The 27957-nt window shown below is 43.0% G+C and overlaps 1 protein-coding gene across 1 annotated transcript in view; it reads right to left on the bottom strand.

Annotated features, from left to right (window-relative positions):
• WDR1 (WD repeat domain 1) overlaps positions 1 to 26152 on the bottom strand; it is a 51757-nt gene extending 25605 nt beyond the window's left edge. The window contains exons 1-4 of the mRNA XM_075569339.1: positions 25855 to 26152; positions 24055 to 24176; positions 11815 to 11905; positions 10246 to 10393 (exon numbers count right to left, since the gene is read on the bottom strand). Of these exons, the coding sequence (XP_075425454.1) occupies positions 10246 to 10393; positions 11815 to 11905; positions 24055 to 24176; positions 25855 to 25870 (377 nt within the window). The 5' untranslated portion in view covers positions 25871 to 26152. The remainder of the gene's footprint in view (positions 1 to 10245; positions 10394 to 11814; positions 11906 to 24054; positions 24177 to 25854) is intronic.
• Positions 26153 to 27957: the final 1805 nt, after the last annotated feature.

Here is a 27957-nt window from a genome sequence, read left to right as displayed (position 1 = left end):
AAGCACTGCACTCCCATTGGTCTAAGCTATCTGCCCTCGTATTGGCTCCCAGCGCACCACGTGACCACACTAGTGTTGCCTCCCCTGCTGGCTGACGCAATAAGACATTGGGGCCTGCCTAATTGAAGTTAGTGACGGGTGTGCTTCCGTCACCACCGGGGACCTAGACCAAGCCAGTAATTCAAGCTGCTATGGTAACAAAACCAAGATTAAAGCAGCAGTCCAAGCTACAGAGATATAGATATAGATATATTCCCTGTAATATGTGCATCAAAACAAACCGCATAATGATAAGTAATTACAGTTGTAGATTGATCCATTCTACTGTGATCGATCGGCAAAGATTCGGCTTTGGGGTTCACTAAATGGCGATCAGTGCCGCAGAAGAGGACCAAAGATGCAAAGTTCTGTGGGGAAGATTATGTGACCAGGCAGTCACTTGATACAATTGGTGCACTGCTAGAGGGGACAGGGCTCAAAAAGGGGTGTGCCAGATCCTGTTTCAGAAGAGGAAGGGGGGATGTGACTTTGTAAATGGTTGCTATAGAAACAAAAAATGCTTATTACATTATAATACATTAAAAATGCGATTTAAGTTTAAAAAAAATGCTACAAGTATTTTCTCACAGTACAGAACCGATTTATTAAAAAAAAAATACAAACACATGTACGATATTCTTGGTCTGCAGCTTTAAGAAATAAAGCTATACTCAAGTCGTTTTATAAATAAGCGTCCTCTTCCAAGCCATAGACACATTTAAAATGTGTATTTTCTGTATTTGTTTGGAAATTTGGCAGAAAAAAAGCTAAGTTTGCCAATCTGCAAGTCCATAAGAACTAGCAATCATTTCTGCACAATGGTAACTAAAAATAATCCTTTCAAATTTTATTTTTGTTAGTTAAAAAAGCACTGAAAAATAAAAACTACAACCCAACACTAAAAAGTGTGCATACAGACAACGAATTAGTGTATGCACTGTGTATTTGATGCAAACGAATAAGTGTGTGTGTGCAATAAAAGTTGCAGAGCCTACAAAGAGCAGAGACAATTTGTGCTATATGTTAATAGTATTAGATGGTTGTATAAAAGATTATTCTGAATTCATGGCTCTTCATATTTTAGAAGAAAGGGTGGGGAGCCATGTTGGTCCTTTCGTCCATGTAGTAAAGGTTGGAGAGGGAGAAGACGGTAGGATACCTTGTTAATTGGATCAACAAGTAGTTGATAAATTACAAGCTTTTGAAGCTCTCTGGGTCCTTCATCCAATTAAGGACCTAGAGAGATCCGGAAGATTGTTACAGATCAACTACTTGATGGTCCAATAAAAAAGGTATCATACCTCCAACTCCCTCCTTTGTGATTACATTTTAGACTATCAGAGTTCGAAAGTTAAGAAATTATATACGTCAAAAGATATTCTGGTCAATACTGAAAAGATGTGGTATTGTGGTCAGGATGAGATAACCAATCATTTCCCAAACTGAACAGCAATTACATTATTTATAAACCTTCTATGAAACGTGTCCATGCAGGAATTTAACCCCTTCAGAGCACACTAGTTCATCTTGCATAAAAGTTACCTAAAACCCACTAATTACAAAAATCTTTTTATAGTCTGGGATAATATGGGAATCTATTCTGGAAAGATAAATAATATGTATTTCCCGTCATCCGGCAGTGTCCAACATTTTCTATCTATTTGGGAGGCATGCCACCACCCTTCTTTAGCCCCCGTCTCCTTTTCCAGCCACTCCCCACCAAAACAAAAATGAATACACCTGACATTTCATGGGAAATGTTCTGAGGTCAATGTCACTACCTCACGATCTACTACTCCTCTAAAAGGTAAAAGGAAATGGGGGCCACTTGCCAAAAAAAACAAAGTTCAAATCTAAAATGTTGGATGGAAAGGGTTCAGCATTAACATCATAATAATCATAAGTGGAGAGGGAGTGGCTCAGTGAGTAAAGACACTGACTGGCACAGAGTTTGAAGCAGGGGAGCCTGGTTCAATTCCTGGTGTCGACTCCTTGTGACCTTGGGCAAGTCACCTTATCTCCCTGCGCCTCAGGCAACAAAAACAGATTGTAAGCTACACGGGGCAGGGACCTTTGCCTGCAAAATGTCTCTGTAAAGCGCTGCGAAAACTAGCACAGCTATACAAGAACATGCTATAATAATTTACTTGAGACTTAAAATACACAGCCACAAAAAAAAACCTCGGTGATCTGGTAATCTATTGCAGTAAATATGTCTGCCCTTGTTCCTCCCACCACTCAGGATCACATCTTAAGATGGGAGAGACAGGATAAAAAACAGCCCGACTTAATGTACATGTATCAGAAATGGACATCATTGCATAGAGGTGGTGCAAATTGTTTCTCATATTAAAATTATTTAAATAAAAACGAAGAGCATGTAGCAAGTATAAAAAAAAAAAATTTCAATACTGTATGTATATCTTTATTTCCATAGTGCCATCCATGTACATAGCGCTTCGCAGCAGTAATGCACGTGACATAATAATATAACAGTGAGAATAAGCGTTTCAGACAGGACAGTAACAATAGGAAAGGGAGTTCCAGCCACGAAGAGCCTACAATCTAAGTGGTAAAAAGGGAGAATTTAGAGACAGTAGGCTACTACTACACCAGATAGGTAAAAATGAAGTAGTGCGCATTTAGAAAATTCAACATGGCAAAAAGAATCTCAGTTAATCGTGAACCTACAAGATGATCTTCAAAATGGTATGGCATCGTTTTTATTGACCACATTGGTGCTATAAAATCTTAAAATGGCTGTAGTTGAAGGTTGTGATAACTTGATGAGCGGACTTAACAGTTCTTGATAGATGTGGTTGAGCATGAGCTTTTGAGACCCCAGAGGTCTGTTTTCTGGCTACATACGTATGTCAGAAAAGACCTGGAAGCGCATGAACATTGGAGTGAAGCTAAATGTAAAATATTGTGGTAAAAAGCCCTCCTACTGGCAAAGCAAAAGAAATACAGAAAGAATAGTCTATAAACAAAACATGACTGTCAAGTTAAATAAGCCAAGAAGGTAAAATATATACATATATTTTATTTATACAGCTGAACCCCGTTATAACACGGTGCCCGGGGTCCACATAATGAGACCACGTTATAACCGGGATCGCGAAATGGCCGCCGCGCGAGGACTTATCCGACATCTGCAGCTCTCTCCCTGCTTCATCAGGCTAGGTCCACGTGCGTGGCCCACATCTCCAAAATATTTTTTTTTTTTTAATACCATTCAATCCTTTATTGCTAACGGACACACACCTCCCCCCATATCTAATAATTTTAGCATACCATGCAGGAATCGAACCCATGAGCCTTCATACACTGGGAGCTATGCTTTACCTGCTACACCCTAGGATTGGTGTGATGTCATGGACTATTATCAAACTTAATGTCTAGTGCACAGTACAGACAGTCTTCGTTTTACAACGAATGGCTTATACAACGCTATGCAATGCATACCTATGTTCATTTTTACAACGCCAAAATGGCTTATCCAACGCTCTGCAAAGTTGTTTGTGTATATAATATATATATTATATATATAATACATGTGTGTGCTGCATATCTTATTGTCTGCGTAAAATATTTTGTGTATTTTAACATTAAAAATGCCTTCAGGAACGGAACCTTTCATTTAAACAGTGTTCCTATGGGAAAACGTGTTTCGCTTTACAACGTTTCGCTATCCAACGCCATTTTGAGTAACGCATTGTGTCGGATAATCGAGGACTGCCTGTACTGAAAGGCAGTACAGGCATACCCCGGTTTAAGGGCACTCACTTTAAGTACACTCGCGAGTAAGGACATATCGCTCAATAGGGAAACGGCAGCTCACGCATGCGCCTGTCAGCACGTCCTGAACAGCAATGACGGCTCCCTATCTGTACCGAAGCTGTGCGCAAGCGGGAAGACTATAGAGCCTGTAAATGCGTTATTTACATCAGTTATGCACTTATATGACGATTGCAGTACAGTACATGCATCAATAAGTGGGAAAAAGGTAGTGCTTCACTTTAAGTACATTTTCGCTTTACATACATGCTCCGGTCCCATTGTGTACGTTAATGCGGGGTATGCCTGTACAAGTTAAGTTTGATAACAGAGTCAATTACACCACACCAATGCTAGGCTCGAGGTGCTAAGAGCTTTTTATGAAGGAAGTACAAGCAGAGTCAAAACACATGGGCAACATATCCGCGCCATTCTCCATATCCACCGGAATCAAACAACGTATCATAATATCGCCTATGTTATTCAATATTGCCATGGATTGGTTTATCCATAAATACGGAAGAGACTAAATACATATTTACCGGTACCCAACAGCTTCAACTTCAACTGGATGGCAACCCATTCGAGCGAGTGGACTCATTCAAATACCTGGGGTCTATTATTGATAGCCAAAGCATAGCAGCTATGAACGACATAAAAGCTGCATCAGTAGCGCCACTGCAGCGTTCACCTCCTTAAAGAAATGCTTGTGGAACCAACAGGACGTGACCAATTTAACAAAAATGCGAATTTTTAACACCTCATTAAGCACCATTTTACTGTATGGCTCAAACATGGACACTACTCAAAAGCGATATGAACCTACTGGAACGATTCCAACCAAGATGTCTACGTAACATACTCCATATTACGCTACGAGAAAGATGGATAAATGTTGATATACGGTTAGCCTGTCAAAACCAATCTCCAATCGACTAGTACATTAAGCGACAGAGACTTAGGTGGTTTGGCCATATCTGCCGTATGGACATCACTAGACTACCATACCAGTGCCTCAACACCATACGACCCGTAGGCTGAAAAGTGGACCGAAATGCTCCAAAGAAAACGTGGTCGAACCAGGTGGTGCAAGATCTCAAACTGCTCCACATTAAAAGCCCCAATTTTCCGAATTACGAATCACGATTTGTCGTGTATATCATCAGATGCCCATGTGGATTATATATTACGTGGGTAAAACCTCTAGAATGCTGAATGAAAGGATTTCTATGCATAGATCATCCATTCGCAAGGCCCTGTTGGAGACTACAGATCAAGATGAACTGGGGCATTTACCAGTGGAAAGACATTTCAAACATCAGAAATAGTCTGGCAACATTTCTGTGCATGTCGATTGCACAGGCGCATGCTCCTATTAGGAGGTGGCAATAGGAATACAATGTTATTACAGATGGAAGCAAAAATGATATACAGATTAAATACAATGACTCCAAATGGTCATAATGAAGACCTTAATTTGGGATGCTTTCTGTAGATTATGGAGTGGAATATAATAGCTTGCTCTATGTTTGACCTCTGTATTGCATGATGCTATGTGCATGACACACTGATTGGGTCTCACTGTGTTTTTTATTTAAACATATATGTCTCTGAGGTTAATTAGTTTTTGCTATTGTGTTGACACTGCATGACATGACCTCACTGGTGGGGTATTTTGTTTTGATATTCCTCTTCATGTTGGATTTATGTTCCCTTCTGCTTCTTAACCCCCAATCCTCATATATTGATTGCTGGTTTTATGGTATATGGCAATATTTGAGATATAAGTGCACTGCTATTATGTTACCTTGGTGACAGAGACGCGCTGACTAGGAGGGACGTTACAATTGCTGCTTGTTCTTAGAGCAACAGGCCGCGATATTAAAATGCGTGCACGTCAGGACTGATTTGGACAATGGGACACTGCAGTATATTGAGTATAATGCTTGCGACAGTCTCAGGGTTTAAATTGTTTATGGACACTATCTCATAATGGAGCTGCACTGTGGAGCAAAGAATAGCAACAGATCACTTATGGTAGGGATATATGAGTGCGTTTGGCTGTAGTGCGCATGCGCGGTACGGTTACCTAGGTGACCAGGGCGCTTTTTGCCACACTAGGAAGAGACAGCTGCTGACAGACCTCTCACAAGATGGCAACACCGGAGCGGATTCTAATTGATTTTCGCAGGTTTCTGCACACTGGACAATCGTGTACAGGTGTTTGTACACAAATCTTTGTTTGTCAGTCTGCCTTTGCACTCCCCTCTCGTTCCAAGATCGAAACGTCGGATTGGGCATTGTTTTACACACACACACACACACACACACACACACACACACACACACACACACACACACACACACACACACACCAATTTATCTCCCATACACAAAAAGCCTCCCAACAGTTTAATCTTAAATGCTCATTTCATTATTTTACTTGATTCCTAAACAGATTAAAACCCTAAAAACAGATGCCCCAGTTTTTCTATAGTGCCTGTCAAACATTAACATTACTAAAAGTAACTTTTATAGAGATTCACACAACCTGCTTTAACTCTGCTCTTTTTCCTGCCAGTTACTTCAGCTCCTAATTAACAGGGGGGATGAGGAGGGAGCCTCACAGAAGGAAAACCTGCATATGTAGCAAACACAGTTGAGAAATCAGCAAAGGCAGGATATCTTCCAGTAGCATTTTAACACAAGTTCTACTTGGTCTTCAATAGATTTCCTTTACTTTTGGAACAAGGGAGAAGCACAACCTTTCAGATCCAAATACAGGTGAACAGGAAGTGACACTACTGATCAAGAATGGAAAAATAATAAACAACCTTCAAATGAAGTGCCAGCACAATACCATATTAAACATATAGTCAAGATGCATAAAAACCAATATGCAATCTTTTATAATAAAGTGCTAAACAGATCATAACTTGCTTGCTTCTGTGCAATCGTGAATAAGATGCAGCTGCAATACTGCATACAACCTCAGAGTGTATTGATCAAAGTGAACCAAATCTCACTGGAGCAGGCAAATAATGTGTTACCGAGAGGACATCACTGAAATGCAACACTGATACACATTCCTGGAATCAACACTAGGCATCTCAAGCTCCACCGTCTTGTGACATCACTAACATGTAGTGCTGGAACGCAACCCGGAAGTGTGCACAAAAGTTACTGGAATATAAATACCATAACACTACCCTATACATAGAGATATATGAACATAATATTATAGAGTCCGTATAATAAAGATCAACAATAACCACACAATATTTTTAGATACAATATAATCAAAAGTTATATAAAAAAAAATTATAATTAGTACAAGGGGATCCATTTATTGGTGGGATCTCACAGAAAACACCTTAGATCCCGGGATTCATTCAAACCACTGGGTCTGAGTGTCCAGTTCAAAAATCCATTTACTTTATTTCTGAAGTACAAGTTCCTCTCTATTCCCTCATCTCTAACAGCTCTACACTCTACGGAGTCATAATCTGAAATTTTAGTTTGACAATGGAGGAGACAACTCAAATTTCAGATTCAACTTTTTTTAAATCTCCCATTAACAAGCATATAAATCCAACCTACGCCACCTCTTCTCTTTCTGACACCCTTCTTCGAGCTCCACCACATCATGCTCCACTTCTTCCATTATACCCTAAGACTTTGCTAATATTTCAAGTGCAGGGTGGAAGCTGCCTACATAGAAATCCCATTAGTCCTTCCCACACCCCTCCTTCCTAATCCATCTGCCTTTGACTCTTCCTCTCCAGTTTCAGATGAAGAGACATCTCTCCTGCTGTTCTCCTCAAACCCCCACCACATGCAGTGTCAACCATATTCTCTCCCATCTCCAAAAACCTCTTGCTTCTACCATGGTCCCCAACCTCACGAACATCTTGAACTCTTGTCTTTGTTCTGATCCTTTCCCATCCCTTTTTAGACAAGCTTCTAACTATCGACCTGTCTCACTCTTGCCGTTTGCTTCTAAACTTATGGAACAATTAGTTTCTTTAAATATACTTCACTTAACTTCCAGAACCTACTTGACCCTCTCAAAATCAGACTTCCGGAAAGTATACTAAACAGAAACACTAACCAAGGAAACAAATTAACTCTACTCCATTCCAAATTTTTCTTGTTCTCTCCTCAGCTTTCAATATTGTTGACCACCCTCTTCTTCTACACATTCTTCACTCATGGCATCTGTGGCACTACCCTCTCCTGGTTCTCCTCCTACCTCTCACAGCATTACGTCAGTGCCTCTTATGCCAACTCTTCACTGAGTTCTTTGGATTCACCTACAAATCTCTATGCTGATATACAACTACATTTATCCACACCTGACGTCCAAATTACAGAGTGCCCATCAGCCTGGATTGCCCTTCGTCGCCTCATGCTTAACATGGCTAAAACAGAACTTCTTGTTCGCTACCAAACCAGACCCCATTGTTCCCTTCACCATTACTCAAGAACACTGCCAGCCACAGTCCAGAAAGCACGCTGCCTAGGGTTTACATTCAACTCCTCCCCACTTATAAATGCGGTTACTAAATCTTGCAATTTCTTCCTTTGCAACATTTCTAAGATACGTTTCTTCCTACGTTCCACTACCACATGCTCTCCCGTATCGATTACTGCAACATTCTTTTATGTTGGCTCCCCTACTTTACAGTCCATCCAAAATGCCGCTGCCCTAATTATTTCCTCCTCATCTAGACCTGAACTCTCCCTGCGGACTTCCTACTAATTTCCATATAAAGCATAATTCTCCTCTTTTTTTTTTTTAAACATTTTTTTTTAAGGCTATACACCTTCTCTAATTTCTCGGTACACCCCTACTCCTCTCTTACGCTCCACCCAACGTAGACTCGTCTTTGTGCCTTTTACCTGTACAGCCCTCTCCTATCTTAAACCTTTTCCCCTAATCTCTACCTATGGGGCACCTTCACTTTCCACATTCAAATCCCAGCTGAAAATTCACTGCCTAAAATAGCAAAGAAGGGTTGGTTCTTTGTTCCATGTAAAAAGAAGCATCGCAATAAATGTTCTATCCCTCTACGAAGAACTCCAGATGCACCTGACTGCATTTTTACTCCTACTATGTCCGTCAGCCTCCAAACATGCAAAAAAAAAGGTTTTTATATAAATATTGTTTTCACCAAATCACACAATATTATAACAGATTGCACTAACTAAATAGAAAAATATATGTAAGGAATATTCCCAAGTATGTACAGTACAAAGATCAATACATGTATTTATTCCATGTGATAGTTACAATACAAACAAACACAACAGAAAAACCCTGGTGAAAAAGTCCATGTATCCTGTTGGAATTCTTGTATTTTTTCAAGATTTCACGAGGAGATCCTGCACAGAGATTCGATGAAGTGGACAATTAATTTGCACTTGCTGGCGATATACAGAGGCGTCCGAGTTGTATACCATGTAGAGCGTATACAGAGGCGTCCGAGTTGTATACCATGTAGAGCGTATACAGAGGCGTCCGAGTTGTATACCATGTAGAGCGTATACAGAGGCGTCCGAGTTGTATACCATGTAGAGCGTATACAGAGGCGTCCGAGTTGTATACCATGTAGAGTGACATCATTCACAGAGACTGCACATGTGGAAATTATGTTTCAAGATATATAGATATATATAGCTTTAAACATAATTTCCACATATGCAGTCTCTGTGAATGATGTCCCTCTACGCTGTACATGGTATACAACTCGGACGCCTCTGTATATCGCCAGCAGGTGCAAATATATTTATGGAAAATGTTAGACTGTACTTCGGACAGGTGGGTTGGCCAAAAGGTTCAATTGGCTTAACTTGCCCCTTACTGTCATTTGTTAGTATATAAAAATTATGTTGAGCGGACTTGCTGTGTGGTAAGTATAAATGGAGTTTGTGGTTTACAGCACTATATTATCGTGCCGGAGCTAAACCCCTGTTATAAGCCCAGAAGATTACCGGAACACCAGTGGAAGTAAAGTGTTGGGAAGCGCGTTTGCAGATTTTCGATTGTCCGATATGCAGAGTCTCGTTGGAGATTAATCATGGTTCACATTTATATGGGTCTCCTGCTGGAAATGTTTCAGCGCTATATCACGGCGTTGCTCTCTATGCTGTTGGCATCCGGTGAGAACCCCTTCTTCGCTCATTTGTTCTATGTGAGCTTCTTCCCCTCTCAGATACTGTCCAGTGTTAGATTGAAAGCTTTTACGGGCAGAGTTTCTTTGCCTTATGTGGTCATTTACCTGTTGCACTTCTCCCCATTGTTTGTAATTTATTTACCTTGCATTGTAAATTTGTTAAACGTTGCGTCCATTGTTGGCGCTATACAAAATTATACATGGGCGCAATTTTCAGCAAGTTTGTTAATATCTCATGAACATATTTACTTACTTCTCCCTTCCTTCTCCAACCGCGGCAATTCTCTTGCTGTCCTCAGTCCAAGCTATATCTTTAATCCTCCCTGCAAACGGCTGATACTCATACTTTAGCAAGTGCTCTTTCTGTGTTGTGTCCCAGATTCGCAGCTTTCCAGAAACATCTAACACAAAAAAAATCATCATGTCAACATAAGTAATTGCTACAGGACTTTGTGCTTGCTTTAAAGATGGTAGAAATAGGGTAGATTGCCTTCTAGGGAGAAGGAGTGGCTCAGTGAGTAAAGACACTGAAGCAGGGGAATCTGGTTCAATTCCTGGTGTCGGCTCCTTGTGACCTTGGGCAAGTCACTTTATCTCGGGGACCTGTGCCTGCAAAATGTCTCTGTAAAGCGCTACGTAAAACTAGCGGCACTATAAAGAAAATGCTATTATTTTTTATTATTATTCTTCTATAGCAGCTTTTTTAAAGCAGCCGAAAAAGGTTTTTCTTCTTTTTAAATAGGTTTGAAGCAGGGGGGGCGGGGTCCATGGTGCTGAACTGCGTTGATTTCTGGTCCAGGGACCCCCTGATTCCCAAGAAAATTGCAGTCAGGGGGGTGCTACGAGCAGCTCTGCAGGTTCAAATTTCCTGGTCATGCTGTCCAATAGGAAGCCGCAAGGGATCACATCTCTGCTTCCTATTGGCTCGCATGTCGTGGGGGGCTTTAAATCACCATTTCGATAGCTCCACATAGACGAGTATTTCGGGAAGCAGGGGGTCCCTGGAGCCGAAATTAATAGTTCAACTCCAGAGACACAGAGACACCAAGATTGCTGCTTTAAACAATACCATTTGAAAAATACCATTTAACAATGTTATTAAAAGTGACACTTAAAATAAGGAATCCTAAAAGGTAGAGTGGAAAGAGCTTTGAAAATAGCTTAGTGCTTTATATGCAAATGCTTCCTTCCTGTTGAAAAACAAATAGGCAAATATCAATCCTTGTTTATTTAATATATATTAAATATTTGTACATCAGAATAGTTGGATGGAAAGTTTAAACGATTTTTTATGGGCAATTGTCTACTCAGTCATGTATAATGCCTTAAGTGATTTCCGATGTGCACTAATTACGTACGTCAATTGGGTCACAAAGCAATGTGTAAGTGTTTTAACAACAGTTTAATGAAAACCAAGACAGCAGTTTAAACATCTAGATGTGTGGTGGGGAAAGAAAAGACCATCTGTTATTTGGCAAGTGTTTTGTTATCAAATGTTTAAGATTCTGCCTGCCAAGTGTCTCATTTCTATTTTTCTCTACACTAGTCAGAGCCGAAAATGTCACAGTGCGCTTGAAGCAAAAACAAAAATTCCCCGTTTTGAAAATAACCACTTTAATAGCGCCTAGCAAAATATTAAATTGTGAGCAAATACATATTTTACGGTATTAAAATGTAATCTAAGAGAATGTTTGAAATAAAAATAACATACATTAAGTACAGACTTGTCACAACCACATGGCATTCATATGTGAACCACATGTCACATGTGGTTGATAACCAAGACACGAAGGTGCAATTAGAACATGCTTAAATAGCTTACCTCCAGATGCAATGTAGAATCCACTGGGAGCATATTTGGCAACAACAACTTGATGGGCGTGTTCAGTGTAGACATCAGCAATGGCTGGGTTCTATAATGGAAAGCCAATGTAATTAACATTCTGCTACACCATGACTTTGGTTAAATTTGGTATTGATGAGTTTTTAGCTGCAACAATTTCACCAGAATTATTTGCACTTTGTTGTTATTAACAGCGGAAGAGGGGACATTAATCATCAGCAACGGGTTAGTCGGCATATGCCAAACAACTAATTAACACAATTCGTACCATATTCAAAATTAGACTCCAATGCGCACGCTTATGAAGTGTGTTTTGGGGATATTAGAAGAGTCAAAATACAACGAATGGGAAGCAACTACTGAGCGACGGAAATGAGGAACAGAGAATAGAGAGCACAGCAAGACGGATTCATTAGATAAAAGTGTTGTGCTGGAATAATGAGGCGATACAGAAGCGAGGCAAAAAAAGGATAACTCCTTGTCTAACCTGTGTGCAAACAAACACATGCATTCCCTTCCCTAAACTACACTTCCTCTCTTGACCATTTCAGGTACGATGATTTGCAGGTAATATTTTACCCACACAAAAAGGGGGCTGCACTGCTCAACAGTATTGCAGTCTCAAGATATATAAAATTGCCTGATTGAATGACAGGATATTATAAGGGTGCTACCTACGCAAACAAAGCAATTCCAATACAAGAAGTGAGGTCTGTGCAAGGGATCACAAACCAACCAAAAGAGTTACGTTATAGGTGCACACCTAAAGAAATTATAACATAACTTGTAATGGGTATATTAAAATGAGATGGCAAAGAAAAATCGGCAGTGTGTATAAAAGTGCAAATAACTGTGCAAATAACTGTGCAAATGGTCAAAAAAGTTACAAAACCCAGAAGGAACAGGATGTTTGTATAAGTGACCTGTTAAGACTATAGAGAGGCTTGTGGAGCTCTAATAGTTAAGAGCCCACAGGTTAATAACCTCAATTTTGCCAAGTACTGTAGTAGCATAATGGGGGAACAGCCAAAATTGTGGCACACCCTAATGGGTTAACAAACTACAGAGTTACCTTTATCCTGCACATTAATAAACGGGGAAGGACTATCATCTAAAACCTGCATTATAATAACTAGGCTGGGAATGAAAGGAAGGGTAAAATAAACACTCTATAACAGCTAAATGAGAGTGGTCAGCCTGTAAATAGTGAGGCACTGTATGGAGTTGGCTCCTTTAACTAGCTAACATAGTCCCAGTGGAATCTCTCTCTAATAATAGTGCCCCAAGTGGCTGCCATTCAATGCAGCAACAGTATGATGAAAGTGAAGTTACTTACCGGTAGTTGCTAATCTGTAAATCTGTTGCTGTAATGCCAAATGTGCTGTCTATGCCTAGTATGCTGAACTTCCTGGTTGTGCAAATAACTGTGCAAGTGTTCAAAGGAGTTAAAAAAGACAGACAGGAACAGTATGTTTGTATAGTGACCTGTTGAGGATAGAGAGGCTCCCCCCTGATGAAGCTCTATAGTGAGCGAAACCGGTAGGGTGTCATGACGTGATGTCATAACCAGGAAGTTCAGCATACAGGCATACCCCGCATTAACGTACGCAATGGGACCGGAGCATGTATGTAAAGCGAAAATGTACTTAAAATGAAGCACTACCTTTTTCCACTTATCAATGCATGTACTGTACTGCAATCGTCATATACTTGCATAACTGATGTAAATAACGCATGTGTAACAGGCTCTATAGTCTTCCCGCTTGCGCACAGCTTCGGTACAGGTAGGGAACCAGTATTGCTGTTCAGGGCGTGCTGACAGGCGCATGCGTGAGCTACCGTTTGCCTATTGAGCGATATGTACTTACTCGCGAGTGTACTTAAAGTGAGTGTCCTTAAACCGGGGTATGCCTGTACTAGGCATAGACAGCACATTGGCATTACAGCAACAGATTTACAGATTAGCAACTAAGTAACGTCACTTTCATCATACTGTTGCTGCATTGAATGTCAGCCACTTGGGGCACTGTTATTAGAGAGAGATTCCACTATGTTAGCTAGTTAAAGCTGCAGTTCAGTCAATATCCTGCATGTGTGGTTTTTTTAATAAATCAGTTCTGTAGTAAGAAATAATACTTTTAGCATTTTCTGTTTTTAAAAAAACAACTTTGAAAGACCAATTTTCTTGTATTCTATTTTAACAGCCATTTGCTAAGGCACTGCCCCTTCATGTCCTGTCACAAACTCTGGCACACCCCTTTGTCAGCACTGCCCTCCCTCTCTCTAAACGTGCACTAGCATCTGGTCACATGATCTTCCTCATAGTACATTCAAGGAAGCTGGAGAAAAGGGATCAGCCATGCATAGCAGCTCGGATAGGCGATTTCAAACTTATTACAGTGTTTATTCCATTCATTGCACGTGTATATAATGTAAAATTGTAATAATTCCATTTATAGCAAACGTGTATATGTGAATATTATTTAGATGTATATGTATGTTACTGAAATGTGGAGTGAGTGTGTAGGTAAATACACACAATACACTTCCACTGTGTGTATATATATATATATATATATATATATATATATATATATATATATGTGAAGTTATGTGAGTAAAAAAGTGACAAAAACCCTCCATAGCAAGGCAAATAGCAAATGGAAATATTACTGTATGCTCATTTGTATGTATATATATATTTATATACACACACACACTTCAAATACGGATAGTGATTCACGTAAATTATATATATATATATTCACTTTATGGGAGTATAAGAGTGACTGTCCTGTTGTTCCTTTTTTTGTATCCATCATTGAATGGTATGCACCCTCTCTTTACGTTTATTTTATACTAGCTGAGAGACCCGGCGTTGCCCGGGATGTAATATTCCCGCTCCTCTCTCTCTCCTCACCCCTCCCCCTCTCTCTGTTTGTCCCCCATTCACATCAATCCAGTCCCCCCCTCCCTCCTTTACAGCTTCATGCAGTGTGTGTGCGTCAGTCAGTCAGTGTGTGTGCACATGCGTCAGTGAGTCTGACGCAGAAACACAAACACACACACACAGACTGACTGACGCACACACACACAGTCAGTGTGTGCGTGCGGCAGTCAGTCAGTCAGTCAGTCAGTCAGTGTGTGTGTGTGTGTCAGTCAGTGTGTGTGTGCGCGCGTCAGTCAGTGTGTGTGTGTCAGTGTGTGTGTCAGTGTATGTGTGTGTGTGTCCGTGTGTGTGTGTGTACCATTCATTGTGTGTGTGCGCGCGCGCGTCAGTCTGTGTGTGTGTGCGCACATCAGTCTGTGTGTGTGCTTGGGTGTGTGCGCGCGTGCGTCAGTCAGTGTGTGTGTCAGTGTGTGTGTGTGTCAGTGTGTGTGTCAGTGTGTGTGTGTCTCAGTGTGTGTGTGTGTTTCTGTCAGTGTGTGTGTGTGTGTGCAGCAGTCAGGGTGTGTGCGTGCGTCAGTCAGGGTGTGTGCGTGCGTCAGTCAGGGTGTGTGCGTGCGTCAGTCAGGGTGTGTGCGTGCGTCAGTCAGGGTGTGTGCGTGCGTCAGTCAGGGTGTGTGCGTGCGTCAGTCAGGGTGTGTGCGTGCGTCAGTCAAAGGGCAGGCGTGGGGGGGGGTGAAGGGCAGGGGTAGGGGGGGTGAAGGGCAGGGGTAGGGGTGGGTGAAGGGCATGGGTAGGGGTGGGTGAAGGTCAGGGGGGGTGAAGGGCAGGGGTAGTAGGGGGGGTGAAGGGCAGGGGTAGGGGGGTGTGAAGGGCAGGGGTAGAGGGGGTGAAGGGCAGGGGTAGGGGGGGTGAAGGGTAGGGGGGGTGAAGGGCAGCGGTAGGGGGGAGAAGGGCAGGGGTAGGGGGGGTTAAGGACAGGGGTAGGGGGGGGTGGGGTGAAAGTGAGGCACAAATTGTTGGCAGGAGTAAAATGTCCCTACACACACACACACACACACACACACACACACACACACACACAAACGGGAGTGAGAGGTGGTGGAGAGTGGGACTGGCGCAGATCCGAGGCTGCTTGGCCCCCCAGCGGCCGGGGAGTTAGCGGCCGGGGGGGTAAGGAAGCGGGCGGGGGGGGGGGGGGGGGGTAAGGGAGCGGGCGGGGGGGGTAAGGGAGCGTTGGCGGCTAGGTTTGGAGGGCCGCGCTTACCCCCTTTGTGAGTCCTGCCCCCACCACAGCTGTGCACGTACATGAGCACAAATGTATCAGTCGTTGCCTGGTCACATGATCTTCCCCCAGAACTGACAGAGCAGCAGCAGAAAAGGAGAGTAGCTCAGAATTAATTAATTAAACCTTATTCCATTGCACGTGTGTAGTTAATGTTAAATATTAACAACTCATTTAAAATCAAATCTGTATATATAATACTGTAAACAATATGTATATTTAATTTTGTGTGTATGTGAATGTGTACAATTCAATGTGTTATTAAAATTAATAATGGCTTGTTCTTGTATAGCGCTGCTAGTTTTACATAGCACTTTACAGAGATATTTTGCAGGCACAGGGCCCTGCGGAGCTTAGGTGTGTGTGTATGTATGTGTTTGTATGATATAGATATATATGCACACGCACGCATATACATGCGCACGCGCACACATACACGTGCACACGCACACAGATACATGCACACACGTATACATGCGCACACGCACACATACATGCACTCACGCACACATATACACTGTGTGTGCGCGCATGTTTATGTGCGTATATATTTATGGTATTGCTTGAACTGAGGAAGAGGAAAACTCTTGAAAGCTTGTCCCATGACACAAATTGTTGGTCCAAATAAAAAAAAGGTATGAATAAATACTGAAGAACATATATATATATATATATATATATATATATATATATATATATATATATATGTGAACAACAAGAAAAGAAAGCGCCCGATCCTAGTGCAGCATGAAAAAAATACAATTTAATAAAAATGAGTAAAACCAACAAATGCGAACTCACAAACACAGGATAAATAAAAGCATATAATGAGCATACTCATTCGCCAACCGCCCACGATGTGCCTTGGATGGCGCGCCCTCTCTCTATCTGGGTTTTCTCAGCTCTTCTGAACTGACATCCAGCAGGGGATACAGGAAACAGCTCACCACGATGAAATCACTTTATGTGAAGAAACGCGTAGGGAAGAGCGTTTTTCAGCTGCAGTCACACTGTGATATACAATTCTACTCCATCCTCACTGCCCACCTCATTACGGACTGCCTTTGGGAGTGCAGAGAGACTTCTCTGATCAGCCCCTGCATCGCGGGGTCACGGACTGCAGACCTCACATCCGGAATACACTAACATTGTGGAGGACTTCCGGGTCACATCGTGGTGAGCTGTTTCCTGTATCCCCTGCTGGATGTCAGTTCAGAAGAGCTGAGAAAACCCAGATAGAGAGAGGGCGCGCCATCCAAGGCACATCGTGGGCGGTTGGCGAATGAGTATACTCATTATATGCTTTTATTTATCCTGTGTTTGTGAGTTCGCATTTGTTGGTTTTACTCATTTTTATTAAATTGTATTTTTTTCATGCTGCACTAGGATCGGGCGCTTTCTTTTCTTGTTGTTCACAGATTTCTGGGAGTTCGTTGGTCCTTGATGAGAGCAGCCAGATCCTAGCATGGACCCTTGGTTTGGTTGATATATTTTTATATTTTTCATATTTTTTCATTTTTTTTATTTTCATTTTTGACACACTTAGTGTCATTTTTTTCGTATTTTTCCATTCATCATTAATTAGTATCATCCAGGAGGGATTCATTAGTGCAGTAGTCATAACCACCAACACATGCCATTTTATTATATTTGTATTGTTCACTGGCATATATTTGTGTTCACAGCAGCTTTTTAAACATTGGCACTCAGCATTTTATTATAACATATTGCATGTATTTTTATTAGTGTGAGTCAATCATCCATATTATTGTTGCATTCACCCTTGCCATTCACCTTTGCTATATCCACTTAATACAATCAATTGGTAATTAGTCTGAGTTTACACCTGAGGAGCGCAGTCTATTCTTTGTTTGTTATATATATATATATATATATATATATATATATATATATATATATATATATATATATATATATATATATATATATATATATATTTTTTTTTTTATATATATACTGTATGTATATATGTATATGTATGTATGGATATATAGCGAAGGTCAGCAGCCGGCAGCGGAGGGAGAGAAGGACGGCATCCTGCAGCGAAGCTCGACAGCGGCAGAGGACAGCAGCAGGCGGCGGAGAGAGAGAAGGACGGCATCCTGCAGCAAAGCTCGGCAGCGGCAGAGGACAGCAGCCGGCGGCGGAGAGAGAGAAGGACGGCATCCTGCAGCAAAGCTCGGCAGCGGCAGAGGACAGCAGTGGTGGCAGAGAGAGAGAAGGACGGCATCCTGCAGCAAAGCTCGGCAGCGGCAGAGGACAGCAGTGGTGGCGGAAGGAGAAGAGGACCATGTGAATGGGACAGGAGCGGGACAGGAGGGCGGTAGGGAGGAGTTACGCTGTAGCAGCGGCAGACACTGGAAGTCAGAGAATACTTCTGTCAGACCGCGTGTGTGTGTGTGTGTGTGTACACACACACACACACACACACACACACACACACACACACACACACACACACACACACACACACACCTCTATCTAGACAAATCACCCAAAAATCTACTGGCCCCAGTCCCACCTTTTAAAAAAAGAAATGGAATAAAATTCCTAGTCAGAACTAATAACATTTTTGTTTTTGACATAACAGTTTATTTATTGTATTACATTTATACTTTACTACAACTAGTCCTTGTTACTGTACATAGTTCCTTACTAACCTAGTAAAAAAAGCCAGATATAAGTGAGGGAGAGGGTGGGTGGGAGAGGGTGGGTGGGTGACTGGGTACTTGTGGTGACACACTAATATACACACACACACATACATACATACATATACACACACACACACACACACATATATATATATATACACACACACACACACACATATATATATATACACACACACATATATATATATATATATATACACACACACATATATATATATACACACACACAATCACCACCTTGCTGCCACCACTGCTCCGGGACACAACCCTCCTGCATCTCCCACGCGCACGGACAGGGAGGCAGGCACAGGGAGCGGGGCAGAAGGGGGCACATCTCCCGCTCCCCCCTCCCTTCCCCACCCCCCACAAGGCAGCGCAACCCCCCTGCATCTCCCGCGCGGCAGGGAGGCAGGCACAGGGAGCGGGGCAGAAGGGGGCACATCTCCCGCTCCCCCCTCCCTTCCCCACCCCCCACAAGGCAGCGCAACCCCCCTGCATCTCCCGTGCGGGCAGGGAGGCAGGCACAGGGATCGGAGCAGAAGGGAGACACATCTCCCGCTCCCCCCTCCCTTCCCCACCCCCCACGGGGGCAGCGCAACCCCCCTGCATCTCCCGTGCGGGCAGGGAGGCAGGCACAGGGATCGGAGCAGAAGGGAGACACATCTCCCGCTCCCCCCTCCCTTCCCCACCCCCCACAAGGCAGCGCAACCCCCCTGCATCTCCCGTGCGGGCAGGGAGGCAGGCACAGGGATCGGAGCAGAAGGGAGACACATCTCCCGCTCCCCCCTCCCTTCCCCACCCCCCACGGGGGCAGCGCAACCCCCCTGCATCTCCCGTGCGGGCAGGGAGGCAGGCACAGGGACCGGAGCAGAAGGGGGCACATCTCCCGCTCCCCCCTCCCTTCCCCACACCCCACGGGGGCAGCGCAACCCCCCTGCATCTCCCGTGCGGGCAGGGAGGCAGGCACAGGGACCGGAGCAGAAGGGAGACATCTCCCGCTCCCCCCTCCCTTCCCCACCCCCCACAAGGCAGCGCAACCCCCCTGCATCTCCCGTGCGGGCAGGGAGGCAGGCACAGGGATCGGAGCAGAAGGGAGACACATCTCCCGCTCCCCCCTCCCTTCCCCACCCCCCACGGGGGCAGCGCAACCCCCCTGCATCTCCCGTGCGGGCAGGGAGGCAGGCACAGGGATCGGAGCAGAAGGGAGACACATCTCCCGCTCCCCCCTCCCTTCCCCACCCCCCACAAGGCAGCGCAACCCCCCTGCATCTCCCGTGCGGGCAGGGAGGCAGGCACAGGGATCGGAGCAGAAGGGAGACACATCTCCCGCTCCCCCCTCCCTTCCCCACCCCCCACGGGGGCAGCGCAACCCCCCTGCATCTCCCGTGCGGGCAGGGAGGCAGGCACAGGGACCGGAGCAGAAGGGGGCACATCTCCCGCTCCCCCCTCCCTTCCCCACACCCCACGGGGGCAGCGCAACCCCCCTGCATCTCCCGTGCGGGCAGGGAGGCAGGCACAGGGACCGGAGCAGAAGGGAGACATCTCCCGCTCCCCCCTCCCTTCCCCACCCCCCACAAGGCAGCGCAACCCCCCTGCATCTCCCGTGCGGGCAGGCACAGGGATCGGAGCAGAAGGGAGACACATCTCCCGCTCCCCCCTCTCTACAGGCGGCACAAGCCCTCTCCATCTCGCGCAGGCTGACAGCCACAGGGATCGGGCAGAAGGGGGCACCACACAGCTGCAGATCGGGAGCGAGCACACGTCACTGGGAGACTCATGAATATTCATGAGTCTTCCACTGACTGCCGGAGGCAAATTATAAACAAATGCCAGCTTTTATTATGTCACAAAAATTTCGTCGATCAATACATGGAGAACGGATTGACTGACAGCAATACAGTTCTTTAGGTAGATAGAGATTGCACACATTAAACTATTAAAGTAAAAAAATTAATTAAAAAAAAAAAAAAAAAAAAGACTGAACTGCAGCTTTAAAGGAGCCAACTCCATACAGTGCCTCACTATTTACAGGCTGACCACTCTCATTTAGCTGTTATAGAGTGTTTATTTTACCCTTGCTTTCATTCCTAGCCTAGTTGTTATAACGCAGGTTTTAGATGATAGTCCTTCCCCGTTTATTAATGTGCAGGATGAAGGTAACTGTGTTGTTTATTAACCCATTAGGGTGTGTCACAATTTTGGCTGTGCCCCCATTATGCTACTACAGTACTTGGCAAAATGTAGGTTATTAACCCGTGGGCTATTAACAATTAAGACTACAGAGAGGCTTGTGGAGCTCTAACAGGTCACTATACTATACAAACATCCCGTTTCTTCCTGGGTTTTTTCTGTTTTTTTTTTACCACTTGCACATTTATACACTGCACCAATTTTTCTTTGCCATCTCATTTTAATATACCCATTAAAAGTTATGTTATAATTTCTTTAGGTGTGCACCTATAACGCAACTCTTTTGGTTGGTTTGTGATCCCTTGCACAGACCTCACTTCTAGATGGCAGATGTTTAAAGCAGCAAACACACTTTTTTTTTTTTTTTTTAAAAGAATTCAGTTGTGTAGTACAGGGAGGCGCGAGATTTTATACAGGGGGGGGGGGGGGGGAGAGGAGGGGAAGCGCAGCAGTTACAGAGGCCCAGTTCTCTTCCCCAAGGCATTTAAATTAAGTGCCGGGGGATGGCGTGAGGCCTCTAACTTCTTACCTTGTCTCCCACGACATCACCATGGCAACGAAGTCACAATGTCTCATTGCCATGAAAATATCACTTGATCCCACGGCCTCATTTTACGCCAGAGACAAGGTAAGGATGGGGGGGACGAGAGCGGGGGGAGTGCAGACAGGAGAGCGCAGGGGAGGGGGGAAGTTTGCGCACCCCTGTTGTAGTATTAGATAACCTTTTTTTTTTTTTTTTTTAACTCCTGCCATTTTTAATGACTATCCTTTTGGTTACCACAACAACTAAAAAAAAAAAAATATATATATATATATATATATATAAAAAAAATCATATTCACTTCCTCTTTTGAACACACACACACACACACACACACACACACACACACACTACAGCATTTCAATGACTGCAGCACAGTCAGAAGGTGGCGAATTAGATTGCCCAATATGACGCTTGTGTGCCTATCGATCACAGGAGAAGGGACAGATCGGTAGCTTAGGAAATTATTTCTCTATAGTCTCTCACATGCTGCATACAGTAAAAAACAAAATAAAAAAAACGGTGAAACCAGGATTTAAGGAGCAATAAGTCTATGATACAAAGTGGCATTTCATACCGCAGCTTGTTCATGCTCATGTAGGGCAAGAACAACATGTAGTACTACATTAAGAAAATATTGCCCAATACACAACACACAAAGCCCTGCATACAGCAATGGGCAGAACTTGAGCTTTAAAGCAAGTCAGGGTAGAGTTCTAGGCAGAGAAGTTTTCTATGTACAGAAGTTTGAGATACACACCCGCATTGAAACCGACCAAACATCATTACTGAAGCGTCTCAGTGTTACCATGTTTTTCTCCAAACGTGGATTACAATTTAAATATTGTACTGCTAGAGGCTTCATACATAGTGTCCTAATTACTGGATTTCAATTAGGAAGAGCATGATATTAGCATGTATTAAAGTGTTGGACAAGTACAATACACATGCAAATACCCCAATTACATCGATGATCATCATCATCATCATCACTCTTGATGCTAGCTTAGTACCCATAAAATGAAGCTGACACTTCAATGGAAAAAGTAGTTCATGGACAAATCTGTCCATCACAATTCATTTGTTGTATTGTCTCATTACTTTTTTTCATGTTAACTAGATTTCAACAAAAAAATACTTAATAAGGAGTAAAGCTTCCTTCTGTTATGGTAACAGACTTTCCCTTATTTGTATGACTCACACTGCTCGCTGCACATTGGGAGTGGCACTGACTTATCATTCATATGCACCGTAGAGGTAGTAAAGCAGAGTGCTTAACAGTAATGTATTGCAAGGTCTAAAGGTTGTGGATACCTTATAACATTTCTGTTCGTTAAGGGGGGGGGGGGATGTGGATGTGGATGTGTGTGTGTGTGTGTGTGTGTGTGTGTGTGTCCAAACAATTTAACTACAGTAAATGACCCCTGCTTATCAGAAGAAAAACAGATAAGTATTTAACTATATTATTTGTCAAATTGGATATAGCAGAGGTTTTTCTCTTTCTTGTCTCATGAAATATCTGCAATATTTCAGTGCTCACAATAGCCATTACTATATTGCTTTCCTTTTATGACACTGACACACACACACACACACACACACACACACACACACTTCTTCCCTCGACACTTTCCAAAATATACCCATATCATAATTTTTTTCTCTCTCAGTGACTAAAAGAGCTACACAGACCATGAGACATCTGTAGTACAGAATTTCTTATTTCGTAAATACTTAAATTAAACAATACTTCATCATAAATAATGAACTACTATTTGAAAAGTCAAAACAAGGTTTATGGAATTTGCAGCAAGTATTTCATACACGTGTCTTTATCCATAGTCATTATGAGATATAGACCATCAATAGCATAGGTGCTGTCTCAGTCCACCTATTGTCAGATAAGCTAATGCTAAAAGCCAAGGATTGCTACAGCTCTCACATTGCAATTTTCAGGTATACATTTGTGGACAGGGTGCACCAGAAATTAAATACGTTATGGTGGGTAAAATAAGTGACAACCCCTCCACCATATAGTGTACATTAAATATAAATATCCTTGTGGTGCATTTACAATGTCTCAGACAGGTCTGCAACCCTGTATTTCCCCATTAACACTTAGCATGCAAAGCATCCACTGAGCCAGGGATACTGGGTAATGACATGTAAATAAGCACTCACAGCAAGTCTCTTTAGTTCTTATCTACTTCTTTAACCGAGGCTGTAATGAAAAGCTGGGTAATATGGCAGGCATAAACGTATAGGGGTCCATGTCAAAATGCATTTTATTACCCAGAATCCCTGGCTGCAATGTAAGCACTGTTTGTTAAGAGATAGTGGAAAGACATGGTTGCAGACCTGTCAGACATGCACATTTACCCACAAGCGGTATTTTTTATTTGCTGGATTTTTTATTTGCTGAAAACGCATGAAGACAACCCGTTATGACTCCTTAACTAGGGTTAACCAGCCTGCCGCACCAAGGCTACTTTGCAAAAGGGGAACATAACTAAAAATGCCTCAGGAAGCCCCTTAGCTGCTTCAAGCTGCGACTACTAAGAGACCTTTAAACGTTTAGAGAATGACAACACTTCAAACACAGAGCTCATAAACGCATTACCTCGATATTTCTGATGATGACGCATTTTCCATTGGTGTACAGAAAGTTATTGCCCTTTGGGTCCCCTCCAATAACTTTGGCAACTCCTCTTTCCACCTGAGGAAGACTTGCAAACACTTTTTCTAAAAAAAAAAAAAAAAAAACAGAGATATCTATAAAAGACTGATAAATTATTTAGCATACACACCAAATGTATTCAGCAAGTACTTTTCCATGTATTAGTATGTCCTGTGCCTATTAAATGCAGGTGTATATATTATAACTATGTAACCAGTTACATTAAAAAATATAATCAGTAACCGATTTCATATGTGATCAGCAGGTATTAGGCAAGTTATCAGTACTTTTATGCTATCATAATACACACAAAGAAATAAAAATATAAATACAAGTGTTTTGTGAAATAATCTTTGCACATACTAAATGCATGTTACAGTGTCTTTAGACAACATTCCAAATTGATTGTGAGCTCCTGTACCATACATTTACAAAGGAACTAAAGCGTACTGTTCCTATGCCCAATGATAGAGGGGCTGTAGGGGAATACTCTCTCAAAAGCTAACATTTAACATCAATAAATCATGCCTTGCACAAGAAAAGTTTGAGTCATTATTGATTTGCGTAATGGCTCTCACTTATGACTGCTTCACAGGACATTCATTTGATCATAATTCACTTCCATGAGGTTTGTGTGCTTTGAATAAACAATTAAAGGCAAAATAGACCATTGCTTATTCAATGCAACAGGCCCACCCAGGGAAAATGGAAGGAAAACCCCAATACAAAGTAAATGACAGCCAAGCAAGTGCTAAAACGAGGAAGCAGCAGCATTGCAGCAGAAGGGTGTGGAAAAGGCAGGGTGAGGTTCAACTGTTTATCTAGGTTCAGGGAAGCATACAGTAATATCCAAAACTCATTCAAATAAAAAGGAGTATATAATCAGTCCAAACACTCCATCACTTTCAAGAGCAGAGGGGATTTAAAGTCTGGTACATTTAGCAATCTACAGTATGCCAGTGTTTTTCAACAGGGGTTCCTAGGAACCCTTGGTTCCCCGGGCATCCCTAAAGGGTTCCCTGCAATTTTTAGGTCATTTGAAAATTGTACTACATACAGAAGAATTTGCAAAGCATCTGATCTCAGACATGGTATTAGAGAGGGTTGGGATTCCTTACAATGCATCTGATCTCAGACGTGCTATGTACATTAATGCCGCTATATAAATAAAGACATACAATACGTGCTATTAGAGAGGGTTGGGGTTCATTACAATGCAGAATTTCACAACATAATTATAGGGTTCCTTGACCAAAAATAAATAAATAAAGGTTAAAAAAAGCCACCGATCTATGCGAAGACTCAGGTTATGCAGATGATGTAGGTGTCATCATGTATTATCATTGTAAAGGTGCCAACATATCCCACAGTGTGGTACAGAGTTATATATTACATAAAACAGAATGACATAGACGTATATTCCCTCTTGGTAGCTGCACTTTGGAGATAGGTTGCGGGCAGATCGTACTATATGGGGACCCTGCTTCCAGTTATCTAGAATTGCATGCAACCACGCAGGTGAGAACATAAATCACAGCACCGGCAGAGAGCTTCAAAAAGTGGGAGATCCACTTAAGTGCATGTGGCCATTGAATGGATTCAGGGTGTGGGTGCGACTCTCTTCAGCCCTGACAGGCCTGTGCAATGCTGCACAAGCTGTGCAATGCTGCACAAGCTGTGCACACGCACCCATGCCCCATCCAGTGCATGCAACGAATAATAAAATACAAAAAGCACACTTACTTATCTCGTAAGGCATCTTTCCCCCCTGGAAACAGACCCGGCGCTTGTTTGCAGCAGGCAGTGCACAAGCAACAGTGTATGTGTGCGTGTGTGTGTGTGTGTGTGTGTGTGTGGCTGTCCTCCCCCAGGCTCCCTCCTCCCAATCACTCTGCAGCTCAGGCAGCCGCTGTGCTTATTGAAACCCGGAAGACAAGGCACTCGGAGCTCGCAGCAGCAGCAGCAGCGGCGACGTCTCCCTTTGGCTGTGACCATATATGGTAAACAATCTCTGCTCCTCGGCTCTGGCTCCAGTTCCCTCCCCAGCCGCCTCCAGCGAGAAGCTTCACTCGCTCTCTCTCTGTGTCACAGCACCAAAGGGGCCGCCGCCTTGACGTCAGCCGAAAGGATTCGCTCCTTCGCGGCCATCTTTCTTCTGGGCGAGATTGAACAGCCCCCACATTGCCTATACAGCAGTCTGGGAGGAAATGTCTGTGTACTCTTGATTATTTTGGTGTGTTAATGGTCCCTTTGGAGCTAAGGCGTCTGAACCTAAAACTGAATAAAAACAGAGTAGCATTACTCCTGAGAAACAGTCAGGAAAAGGTAAAGGCTAGTGTGCACCCGTCATTCACTGTATTTGTTTTTATTTTTATTTTTTAAACTATGGTGCATTGCAAAGTATAACGTGGTGCGGTTTGAAATGTGTGTTGCATTTCTCCTCTCGTTCTGTCATATGCTTCAATTTTCAGGCTAGCCCCATTCATTTCCCATAGAGACAAGTGACGCGTCACTTGGCGTGCCCACATCAAAGATGGCCTCCGGCGCTGCTCGTTGTGCCCTATACTAGGAGCTGCGCTCATTGCTGTGGACTGATAACGTGGTTGGGTGGGGAGTGCGCACGTCAGGTTAGGTTGTGTCTCGGAATGGTTTGGAACGCGGTCCTGGTAGAGTTTGCCGGCGCCGCACGCGCTCTTCTCATGTGATCATGCTGCGGGTGCTGCTGCTATGTGTGGCCTTCCATATGTCACCGACTTCCTCAGTGGGGAGACTGAGCTCATAAATACATTTAGCTACACATTTGCTGTCAGTTATGAGGCCGTGTTGTACACGCCTGGTAATAAAGCAAGCACTCACTGTGTGTGAGGGGTTTGTGTCTGTGCTGGAAGCCTCTTTTAGCTGGTAAAATTGATCCCTTTCTTACCAAATATGGTGCTGATTTCTGCTTAAATTGAATAGTAGAGCAATAGCTGTCCTCAGTATGTACAAGATTTGTCCCTTAAGCAAGATTTAGTATTCAAGAAATGAATACCTTATTTGGCAGTGTTTGCTGACGGTGAAAGGGCTGCTCTGAAGAATCATGGTTGAAATGAAACACCAGCATTTTCCATGTTCCCCCACTTGGCGTCTGTTTAACTGGAAAAGACTCACTACTATGAACATCATTCAGAATGCAAACTGATATTTTTTATTTATATATTACCCCTGTGCTATTTAAATAGTTTTAATATTTGATAGAAGAATGAGCAATGGGTAATTTTGGTTTACGTACGGTGTGATTTCAGTGTATTCTTATAATGCTCTTTAAGGCCTCGTTCAGGGTGCCTGCTTCGCGACGTGCGTGCGCACGTTCAAAACAAAGTATTTAAAGTCAATATCAGTTCTCGGTAGAAGCTACCCTGTCGCCGAAGTACGGAGTTGACGCTTGATACAGTTTGTATAAACAACTCAAGTTTTTTCAAGCTGCAGCAGCTTCACTGGTACTTCGGCAACCAATCAAATCATTCTTGAAAATGATTTGCACAGAGCAACACCCATCCCTAATCTGAGTTCTGTAGACCCGCCTCCTCAAAGCTAGCAAAGGTCTGCTGGGGATGATGTGCACACATCGCCCAGCAGACTGACGCGGATGTGCGCCCTCCACCTCCTGTCTGCCACCCTGAACGACGCCTAAAGCAGCAGTCAACGCTGCTGTTTTTTTTTACCCTTTAATATGTGCCTCAATACAATCCACACAATGATAAATAATTGGCCAAGTTGCCGATCGATCCGCTCTCCTGTGATCAATCTACGAAAATTTGGCTTGGGGGTTCACTAAATGACAGTCAGTGCAGCAGAAGAGGACCA

This window comes from Ascaphus truei, chromosome 1 (genome assembly GCF_040206685.1).
Source record: "Ascaphus truei isolate aAscTru1 chromosome 1, aAscTru1.hap1, whole genome shotgun sequence".
Classification (NCBI taxonomy): Eukaryota; Metazoa; Chordata; class Amphibia; order Anura; family Ascaphidae; genus Ascaphus; species Ascaphus truei.
Note: the sequence above shows the minus strand (reverse complement) of the source record. Positions and strands in the feature narration are given on the sequence as shown.